This window comes from Solanum pennellii, chromosome 2 (assembly GCF_001406875.1).
Source record: "Solanum pennellii chromosome 2, SPENNV200".
In the NCBI taxonomy this organism is placed as follows: domain Eukaryota; kingdom Viridiplantae; phylum Streptophyta; class Magnoliopsida; order Solanales; family Solanaceae; genus Solanum; species Solanum pennellii.
The window spans coordinates 46,584,238-46,595,554 of NC_028638.1; the positions used below are offsets into that span (position 1 = coordinate 46,584,238).

The window sequence follows — 11,317 nt, forward strand, 5'->3', positions numbered from 1 at the left end:
TAATAATTATTTAAAGTACAAATATATCTAAGACAGTTTAGTGAAATATGATTATATTTTGTTCTGATTCTTTTTAAAATTTAAATATAATTGAAGTTATCTCTAGTTTTTCCAATTGCATCCAAGAGCTTTGGTGTTGTTTTTTCAAACTGCACCATAAAATTGTGAAGAGTTCTAAATGTGATAAGTGTTTCCTTACACGTATCTGGTTCCAAATGTACAATATCATCTTCAACTCATCAACATTGCTTTTTCTGATGGTATCCACAATTTCTTCTAAACTCTGTACCTCTGAACAAGTATCACTTTCATTCGGATAATCCAACAGTTTATTGACATCCATTTTACTATGGCAACCGAGATCACTAATGATGACCTCAAGTTAATGAATGACGTTTTCACAAGTAGGTTCATTCATATTCTTTGAGATTGCATCTCCGGAACGATTTTTACAGTATCAAAAACAATTTGCTTTTGTCTCTTGCTGAACATTTTTGCTCAAACAGGAATTGCATAATTGATAGCATCCAAAACATTGATCTTTGTTGGATCATTTTGTCCCACTCCATAGCATCTAATATCCAGCGATAAATTATGTTCGATAATACATCTTGAAAGCTTTTATTATCACATTATCACAACGTTGAAATTAATAAGATACAATGATTTTAACGTATTCGTTGTACTTTATGTATGATTTTTTTTATGTAAAATGGATAAATATGATACATAAATTAGTAAGATACAATGATTTTGAGATAATTAAAATTAACCTTCACCAAATTTTAAACTATTCTTTAATAATAAATATTAATTTATCGATTAAATAATATTTCTATAAAATAATAAAATTTCATCGTCCCACCTATATTAATTTATAGAGATTTTATTGTATTTCATATTTAAGATATAATAAATATAATGTCTTAAAAATGAAACAGGTTTGACAAAGATAATTTAGTAACCAAGTGTAAAACTATCTATTGATTTTATAAAGTAATTAAATATTATTAAATATCTTAAAATAATATAGTGGACAACTTTTATTAAATTAAAATAAAATTTAATTGAATAATTTTGAAATAGCCAATAAAATATGCAGAAAATATCTTTTAAGGCGTAATGTCTTTTTAATAAGAAATTTCAAATTTAAATCAAAAAATTTATTGAAAACTTCATTTTTAAATAGATATTGCAATACACATTTAAATATACTTGGAACTTTAATATATAATCTCCAGACATTTAATAAGAACCAAAACCAAATGTCTATAAGGATAATATCACAAGACTGGAGAAATGATTTTATTTATAGGAAATGAATGTCCATATATGAGAAAATGACAAAAATAATCCATCATTATCAAAAACGTCCTAGTGTGAATGTCCATTTAAATATACAATTTTTGGATAAATTTGCAATTGAGCGGACAATCTTTTTTCAAAAAAAAAAAAGAATCTCGAATTTGCAATTAAGTAAAGCTTTTAAAAAAATATATCTCACACAAATAGCTTATAAGTAGCTTCTGAAAAAACTTGCATTTATTTCTTTTAAAAAAAAGATTTATATCAATATCATTTCTTCTATAAATAAAAAGTTAAACCAATTTATTTATACAATTATAAGAGAATTAATATAACAATCAAGTGATTATCATGTCTATGATTGGGGAAAAGAGAGGTTTATAGGGATCTTAATTTGGAATTTTAGCATCTCTACTTTTACCTTAATAAGTATGTCTTCGATGTTTGAAATTCCTAAAGCAAATATACTTTTCTTATTCTACATGGAAACTCATTATTAAGGATAATTTGCTTAAATTTTTCATATTTTTTTATGTGAACATATTACTTCGAATTTATATTTTTAAGTTAATTAATTAATTTATTTATGAATTCAATTTATTTTTACAACCCTAAATTTAAATTTAAACGATCCATCTGACACTCTATTTACTACTGTCACCGTTTGTGGTTTAATGTTATAATTTCTATTTTTAAAGTCAAGTAATTAAAATTTTAATTAATATTTTAAGATATATTTTTTCATCTTCTAAATTTTTTGTTGAGAATATCAAATTAATGTAGTCTAGTTAAATTGACTTTTGAAAAATTCAACCAAACAAATAAAAGTGAACGAAAAGAGTATTGTCACCGAATGTGGTGATGTAGTTGACGCGCCAGTAACAGTGAGTGGGGGAGACGTGGGTAGTACGTAAGTTGGAAGTTGATGTGGATCCTACTCGACAACATAAAAATAGGACAATTTATGGCCATATGTACAAATATTTCCAACATTAATTTTACTACTCCTAATTAAACTTGATCTGGATTTATTTTTTTTTAAGAAAAAAATTAATTAATTTTATCAAATGTATTAATATATTTTAATTCAAATTACTTGTTGATTTTAAAAAATCAAGGAAAACAGTTTTTTTTACTTATTATATCCTTAAATAACTGCTTTTAAAATGGTAGAACTTTTTTAAAATTGTAAATTTTAAATTTATTTATTTTATAATTATAGAAATAAAATGATAAATTCACTATGTCAATAATTATTTTTTTAATAAATGTATCAATTTGAAAATTGACAAGTAATTAAAAACGGAAAAAATATTAATTTTGCTAAGTAATCGGTTCAATAATATTGTGGACTAATTTAGTGTTTAAAAGACAATATGATGTGAAATTGTATTGTGGGAAGAAATTAGTGTAGTAGAGTAGTGTAATTTCCTTCAAGTAATTATAGTTCATGATTGACAATCTAAAAACACCAAAGAATAAAGTGTTGTTTTTTTTTCTATTGCCAAAAAGAATCTTAGATTATACACATCATGATGATCAATATTTGACAAAATTAGCTGTCGGTATAAATCTGGTCATAAAAAATTAAAAGGCTTTTAGGCACCCTTTTTCTTCTCTTTTTTTTAAATTGGAAAAAAAATTCGATTTACGTTCTTAAAATTTTAAAACTAATTAAATTTATTTTTAAACTATATAAAATTATTCAATTTATCACTAAACTTAAACAAACATGGTTATTGTACACTACAAGCTTACATCATCGTTATTTCTGAGAACAATGGGAAGATAGCTAGATCGAATAAAATAATACAATATTAAATGGTGTGTGAGAATTTATTTTATTAGAAAAAATATAAGTAAAGAGGAGAGATAAAAATATAAAATGGTTCATGGGGAAGAGGAAAGTAACGGCCACCGCAATTAATTCGTTTTAATATACATAAGTTAAAAATGGCGGATTTATTTGCTTTATTCACATTTAAAACGGGGAGCTGACTTCATAACAACATCATCACCTAATTAAATAAAATAAGTAAATATTTAATAATTTATTTTTTATCTTAATTAAAAAATAACGTTCATAGAGACCATTTTTAGATAGAAAGATAGAGAGATGGTTGATGCCACATACTTCCACTGGTTCATAATGGGCGATTTCCCAACCTTTTAATTAAGACCTGATTTATTAGTGGTCCCTCAAAGTTGATACGAAGTTTTATTAAAATATTTTAAGTGAGCGATATTTATTTTTAGACATTTCATATAGAATTTTGCTGTGTTATTTTGACACTTTTTGTTTACATGACTTAGTGAGTGTAATACTTTTATTGAGCGCGCGTGAAAAATCTATTTAATTAATTTTTTTCTTCTTCTTTTTCATTTTCAACCACCATTTTTGCAAATTTAAATATCCAATATGGTGAATAAAAATAGTTACATTAAAATGATGAAAAATGATAGAAGCTATTTTAAAATTTTAGAAATAGACCCATTTTAAGATAAAATATTAAATTATTCATGAAATTTTTTCTTAAAAGAATTTAACATTTAAATAGGAGTAAGTTTAATTTTGATGAATAATAAACCTGCTAGTTATGGTAAAAGAGAATGGGGTGGGGATGGGTTCTTGGAGAAGACAATTGGGGGTTCATGTGTGGATTTTATTGATTTAATTTGTTTTTAAAAAGTTATTTGGGCAAAAATTATTTTGACAAATGTCGTCATTTAATTTGTCACTTTACACGTGTAACAGATACACTTCATATATTTTTGTTGATTGGCAAAATAGTATTAAAATGACACTGCGAGACTCAACATGAGGTGTCTAAATTAAACATTGCCCATTTAAGACGCCTAAGTAAAATTTCGTGCCAACTTTAAGTGGTTATCAATGGGTTAGGCATTTAATTAATTTGATTCGGAATTGAGATGGTAATTGAACGGATTAAGTTAAATTTGAGGAGGTTAAAATGAATCAAACAATTAATGAATTAAGACCTAACCTAATAAAAAATTGATTGGATCAAGTGAAGGGTCATAGCCTAATCGTTTACTAGTACTCCGTCGATTCCTTTTTACTTGTCTATTTTTTACTTGATACATTTATTAAGAAAATAATTAACGACGTGATGAGTTTACCATTTTACTCATATTAATTATTATTTAAATAAAAAAGGAAAAAGAATCTAGTATTCACCTTGAATGAGTATATCCACAATATCATATGGTAGCAAAGGCAAAGGGCAAATAAATTCCCACCACAGGTTGTTACAACTGTCAATGTCACTCCAAAACAGCTCTGGAAATTCATGAGAAAACAGAGCTGTTGGAAACAATCTTGAAATAGCAAAGCAAACTTGTGAAAATATTGTTGTTGTGAAAATTAATATGATGACTTCAAGGGTTATTTTTAGCATCCCTTATTTCTCTTTTCCATCCATTTCCAATAAATCCCCATACCCTAAACTTATTCCTGATACATCTGCTCCCATTAGTTATGCTATTTGTTGCTCAACTTCAACTCCTGGATTACCAGTTACAACAGGTAAAATGTTTCAAATTCGGTTTGTTATTGTGTAGTAGGAAAAAATAATGTGTTGTATGGATCGAGTTATGTTGGAGGGTAAGTGGAAAAACTATTAATACTTATTGCTAGTCTTTTGTGTACAATGGTGTAGTAGTTGTTTATGAGTTATGAAATTTAACATTGAATACTAATTGGTAGCACTAATTAACTTTTAACATGGATCTTAAACAGAAAGACTTAGGAATGATACTCCTTTGACTGGTGGAGCATTTGATTTTGAAAATGCTACTACTTCTCTAACTAAAAGAGTGTTAGCTACACCGAAGAAAGTTACTATTGTACGCCATGGGCTCAGCTCTTGGAATGAAGAAAGTAGAGTTCAGGTTTGTTTTATCTACTCATTTTTATTCTTACGATAAAGTTTTTTGATTCCTGGATTGTGTTCTTGCCTAGTTATTCTATAGAAATGTATAATGGAAGCACAGAAAAGAATGCTAATTTCCTACCAGGGTCCATTGAGAATTTGTAATTGAAGATCAGTGAATTACTGACAAGGGCATGTGCGTTTATATTCGCCAGCCAATGTGGTTGTACAATCTAGTGCACTCAATCATCATGTTTCACCCGTTAAAACTAAATATTACATGATTTGATTTCAGTTTTTGTTTATATAATCGTGTAGAAAAAGAACAGAAAACTCAATTCAGGACAGCCTAGAAATGCAAAAACTTTCCGATGTAAGAAAGCCGGGAGGCTCTGGAACGAGAGTGATGTTGCTAGTTTGAGCTACAAACACTTGAGCTTTTATTATCATTCGTTTTAAGCACGGACTTCAAATTCATCTTCCGTTACTGATGCAAGACTTATGGAGCATTACATTTTTCTAATTAAAAAACGGAGTGTTAATAGTGAAGCACGTTAAGGCTAATAATTTAAGTAAGTTTACAAGTCTGATGTTGGACTGGGTATAGCATTCTCCCCCTTGAGGCCTTGACATCCTCTCAGGCCTTGATCCAAGATTCTAGAGTCGATTCCTGCTTCACATAGTATAACACTTAGTCCTGCATGGGCTTGGCTCCCGCTCTCGACTCCTATTGCCTATACACTGTAGTACTAAAACTCCAAATGGGACTTGACTCCCATAATTCCAGCTGGTTTCTTCCCAGCTCTAATACCATTTATTGGGACTTGAGTTCATCCACTTGCCTAACAATTTATTATCATTCTTTTCCACCCAATGGCTCGGGTTCTATCATGACTCGGAAGTGTTAATCCTGATTGTTGTAGTAAGGAACTCACATCTCATAACTTACTCGTCTTATTTGTGACTTGGGTTGTTATATAGCCACTAATCAAGTTGTCTGTACATGTAGGGAAGCTCAAACTTATCTATACTCTCTGAAAAAGGAACAATGCAAGCAGAAAGATGCAAGATGGCCTTGTCCGATATACACTTTGACCAATGTTTCTCTAGTCCGATATCACGCGCCAAGGTTGGAATAGAATGTTGTGTAATTATCTTTGCTTTACTACATATGCAGTTATTAAGTGATATCAGCAATGTCTTCTGCAGACGACCGCTGAAATCATATGGAAAGGGAAGGAAGAGCCTCTGGTTTTTCTTGATTCCCTGAAGGAAGCCCATCTATTTTTTCTTGAAGGCATGAAAAATGGTCTGTTTCATTCATTGCTGAAATAATGTGATTTTACTAGACCTGTTTTGAGTCACTATAACCTCAATATAGTAACAACAGAATGACATAATCAATTTTAGCTTTTGCATCCGTTTAGATTACCCAACAGCATTAGTAGTTTTCTAAATGATGTTTAGTGTTTGGAGGCAGAGGATGCTAAGCGCATATATCCAAAGGAGTATACAACTTGGAGAGAAGATCCATCTAAGTTTTGTGTAGATGGTGTATATCCTCTTCAAAAACTGTGGGGAAGAGCACATGAAGCATGGGAAGAAATTTTGTTGACACCGGTATGTTCTTTATACTGCTTGATTGGATTTTTTCGCGCAACAAAATATACTGATATAGCTCATTGTTTATCAGGGAGAGCACTTTTTGGTTGTGACACACAAATCTATTTTACGAGCATTGATCTGCACAGCTCTTGGACTAGGACCAGAACGGTATGTCATAATGTTTTGAAGTATACTTTTATCTCCAAAATCTTCTGATATTTCTGGCACATAAACATTATAATAACCCTATAGATATGACAGCTGACTTACGCAAATGCAAGGATGTTAAAACATTGCTGGAGTATAGTAAACTTGCTTTGATCAACATGATAATTTAATAAAACTTATTACATTATAAAGTTGGGTTCTTCAGCCACTATTCTTGACATGTCTAATTTTGTGTCGATTCAGGTTTCGTTCAGTGGATATAAATAATGGAGGATTATGTGTATTCAAATTCAACAAAGAAGGAGAAGCCATGCTTCAGTCCCTGAACATGACAGCACATATGTATACTGATCACGTCTACCACCACTAAAATCAACAGGTACAATGACTGGACAAACAATTGATCAGTACTACGCCATTGAAACAACATAAACGTACAATGTCTGTGTAGTATGTGAGTTATGAAACTCTCGAAAAATTTTTTTTAGTTAGAATAGCATTATAGGTTAAGAACACCAAGAAATCGTAGCATGTTCTTGTGATTAAACAACTATAAAATTGATTGGAAATGCAGAGTTCATCAGTTCTTCCAGAATGAAATTTAGGCTGTTCTGTCACATATTTATGTTGTCAGCTATCATTTCTCAGAAAAGTAAAGTCAGACCGAAACTGAGACTATTTCTTTACGATCCATTTTAGCTAGCGTTTGACCATAGAGTAGTTTACATCAGCTTTTGAATATTTATCTTCAAAAATCCATTTGGCCATGAAACTACTCTAATAACAACTATGATTCTTAAAAAAGTATAACGTACAACGTTAAACTGATCTTGACCAACAAAGAATTGCAGTACTAATTACTATATAGTAAGGAGATAATCATACAAAACACAACAAAGATATCTTGAAATCCTCTTTTCATACTATAATATTTTGTAGCAGTCATCAGTTAAACACATAAATGAGTACAAAAATGACGAAAATAAAAGGCGATAAGGGTAATAAGTAAAATCTTTTCTCCATTGAAAGAGGAGGATATAATAAAAGTCTAAGCTTTGAGTGTGTAAAGATTAAGAACATTGTGAAAAGAGAAAAGAAGAAGAAGAAAATAGAGTATAGCAGCTGCAAAGCCAGCAATAAGAGATCCAGTCACACGGTCACAGAATTTTGGAACTTGGCCACAAATTGGTAGCCAACCTGCATGAGTATTTCCCTTTTTCCCCACTTGAGCTATTGCCAAACATGCTGATATGCTTGAGTCCAGAAGCAATGTCATAAGCTACTCCAAAATTTAAAAAGTTGAAATCAGTTCAAATTACAAAAATCAATGTAAAACTATCAAGAAAAGATATACGTAGAATGTACCAAAATGTCTTTTAATCTTGCGGTCTAAAACATGTCACGTGTAAAGTTTATAATTAAAGAGTAAGACAAACAAATTGAAACGGAGGGAGTAGTTCATACTATATCTGTAATAAGCAGAATGCGTCCCAGCATCTTCTTGGTAGGGAAAAAGAGAACTATGAGGGAATAGCCACTTGCTAGTATATTCACTCCAACAAAGTACCTGAAACATCATCAACAACTTAATTATCTTAGCCTGCAGGTCAGGTTTACTAGCATCGGATTCATAATTTAGACGTTATGAATTTTAAGTTGAAAGAATTGATTCTGTTATATATATATATAGTTTCTTTATTTTGTACTCGTATCATATATTCTTTTGTGAATACAAATGGAGTTCGACTCTGAATTAATAAGTTCTGTCGAACCAACAAGCTCATGGTTGGATTAGTTGTCCTTATTGTCTCTCAATCAATTGGACACGTGTGATGATGGCACGTAGATGTTGAATTTCCTTGGCTCCTTCATGTGCTTACCTTTTTATATTTTGAATTATTGAAAACTCTATCTCCAGAAAGAGTACTAATCATGTTAAAAGTACCGAAGATTACGATGAACTTACTTGAATGTTGGTGTGTTAGCAAATTTGGCTTCAAAGGTCATGCCCAAAACTTGAGCAGAGTCATGGCTAGTGACCATAATAATAGTGGCTGCAACACTAGCCCCCAAGGCCAAAAGCCTAAGCAGAAATATAGTAATCCTATTTGCCAAAGTCATTATGAATAGGAAAAGTGATAATAAAGATAAATTAATAAACAAAATCAAACACTAGTTTTTAAAAGAAATGAGGCATAAAAATTGGTGTATGGAAATTAAAGAAAGTGATCAAGAGAGGTAGAATAATAAAGATGGATTCTTTTTTATTTTTTTGTGTTAGGAAAAGGCAGGTAAGTGGGTGGTAAACTTGTCTTCTTTAGGGACAAAGTGTCATGTTCTTGGTTACCTAATGAATGAACAAAATTAACTCAATGACATTTATTTATAGGGTTAGTAGTAACAAAGATTTTAAATATTTAATTTCATGGAAGATTTGTACCTCTAGTGGCACACTTGGACAAAAAACCATTGACTCTATCTACCAATATATTAGTGTTTCCAATTGTAGGCTGGAAGAAAATTATTTAAAATCTTAATTTATAAGCAAAGTCTAATATGAATTTGTATTATGTTGATGAATTTTAGACAAAGGTTACAACTTGGGGTGTAATCGTCAGTTGAACTACCAATTAGTTAACTAATATATATGTGTACGGCGCTTTCCCATGGGCGAAATTTATTCACATCGGGTGTTTATATCAATTCAATATATGCACATCACGTATTTAAATTTACAATTCATTTTACTCAATCTTAATTAACTAACATGTGTTTTACTTCATTAAATCACATAATAATGAATTTTAGGATAAACACTCGGTGCGGTGGACAATTTTTCGGGGTTTTTCTTATTCAAGTTTAAGTGATATATTTTATTTGCGTTAATTGTTTTGTTTTACACTATTAGATAATAGATAATTGGTCAAATGCATAAACAGATCTCTGAACTTGTTGGGCTTTTCCCTTTAGATATCTCAACTATACTATTTTCTTATTGGATCATTACACCACCTGTAATTTGTTTCTTTAAACACCGTTGACTGATATGGAACCATATTTTGGGAGGGGTATTGACATATGATACATATGTTGTTTCAGAACTCATTAGTTCAAATAATAGTGAAAATGTTCGAGAATAATTGTGTTTTACTTCACAGTCATTTGAACATACTAAAAAACAAATGAAACTAACACACGATTTGTTTTCATTCCTTCAATCAAAATCATTATAATACGAACACAATTGAAGGCATATACAATAGAAAAACCTATCAAAATCAGCCAACGGTATTTGAAAGGATAAATTAAGGGTGGTTCAATGATTCAATAGAAAAATGACATAATTGAGGTACTTGAGGGAAAAAACTCAACAAATTTAGAAATCTGTTATGAGTTTAGCCTAGATAATTTTTGTATTTTTAGAATTATAATTCTCACATTTTGGGAGACTTAGATGTGAATATTACTTAGATGAAGTGATAATGTAACATTTTTTATCCACTCTCAAATTCAAACTTTTATAATATGAACATTACAAAATTGGGGTGGCCATTGGAATTATTGTAAATGGACATAGCCGCTTCATGACGTGAAGCCGTAATATCTCCAAGTTGATCAATAATATTACGAAAAGTTACTTTGTTGTAATATTAATTTTACGGACTTCTTAAGAAATTCTAAATTAAAGAGTAATTTTACTATACAATATTTTTAAAATGTAATAAAAAAATAACTCTTTAGATATAATAGATACAATCATTAATTATAGTATAGTGTAAAATTAGGAACTAAGTGTAAGTTATCCATTAATTTCATAAAGTGGACAAGTATTGATATCGTTGAACATCCCAAAATAGTATAGTGAACAACTATTATTCGACGAAGAGAATACTATTAACGATGTCTTGATACGGAGGAAAATATTTATTTTATTTTCTTATATTTCATTGGTCAAATTTCTTAAATAATTAAATTACTTTTTAATAAAAGTAGAAAAGATTTGTTCTATAAGTGATATTTCATATCGATCATGTCATCCTCACACTTCAAACACATTTTATCTTCACCCCATGGCCCAACCCCCTTCTATCATAAAATCGATTTACGGTATGTAAATAATTTTAGAATAACTTATACTTTTTCATACATGTCCACACAAAAATAAATAAGGAATTCAATTATTTATCTATAAAACATTTTCTTTCATAGCGAACACACCCCTAAACTTTTATATCATTACAAATTATGAGGACTTGAATATACTGTAAAGGAAAATTTTTAAAAAAATCATAAATTTTGCGATTCCATCAAATATATATATATATATATATATATATATATATATA

General features: G+C 29.7%; 2 protein-coding genes across 2 annotated transcripts; one reads left to right on the forward strand and one right to left on the reverse strand.

The window, feature by feature from the left end:
- Window positions 1-4,540: 4,540 nt before the first annotated feature.
- Window positions 4,541-7,588, forward strand: LOC107008829 (probable 2-carboxy-D-arabinitol-1-phosphatase). Its single transcript, XM_015208021.2, has 7 exons — window positions 4,541-4,852; window positions 5,066-5,217; window positions 6,208-6,327; window positions 6,408-6,507; window positions 6,679-6,818; window positions 6,892-6,971; window positions 7,215-7,588. The coding sequence occupies exons 1-7, from the start codon at window positions 4,696-4,698 to the stop codon at window positions 7,339-7,341; spliced, it is 876 nt and encodes a 291-aa protein (XP_015063507.1). The 5' UTR covers window positions 4,541-4,695; the 3' UTR covers window positions 7,342-7,588.
- Window positions 7,589-7,873: 285 nt separating this feature from the next.
- LOC107010601 (CASP-like protein 1C1) lies at window positions 7,874-9,319 on the reverse strand. The gene is made up of 3 exons (XM_015209882.2): window positions 8,938-9,319; window positions 8,436-8,538; window positions 7,874-8,250 (listed from the first exon to the last, which is right to left on the reverse strand). Exons 1-3 carry the CDS (start codon window positions 9,090-9,092, stop codon window positions 8,020-8,022), a joined length of 489 nt encoding a protein of 162 aa, XP_015065368.1. The 5' UTR covers window positions 9,093-9,319; the 3' UTR covers window positions 7,874-8,019.
- Window positions 9,320-11,317: the final 1,998 nt, after the last annotated feature.

Coding starts and splice junctions, on each gene's coding strand:
- LOC107008829 (XM_015208021.2), top strand. CDS start 4,696: ATGATGACTTCAAGGGTTATTTTTAGCATCCCTTATTTCTCTTTTCCA. Junction 6,328..6,407: donor GTCCGATATCACGCGCCAAG/GTTGGAATAGAA, acceptor TGTCTTCTGCAG/ACGACCGCTGAAATCATATG. Junction 6,508..6,678: donor TCTTGAAGGCATGAAAAATG/GTCTGTTTCATT, acceptor GTTTGGAGGCAG/AGGATGCTAAGCGCATATAT.
- LOC107010601 (XM_015209882.2), bottom strand. CDS start 9,092: ATGACTTTGGCAAATAGGATTACTATATTTCTGCTTAGGCTTTTGGCC. Junction 8,539..8,937: donor GCTAACACACCAACATTCAA/GTAAGTTCATCG, acceptor ATGATGTTTCAG/GTACTTTGTTGGAGTGAATA. Junction 8,251..8,435: donor TTCTGCTTATTACAGATATA/GTATGAACTACT, acceptor ATTTTGGAGTAG/CTTATGACATTGCTTCTGGA.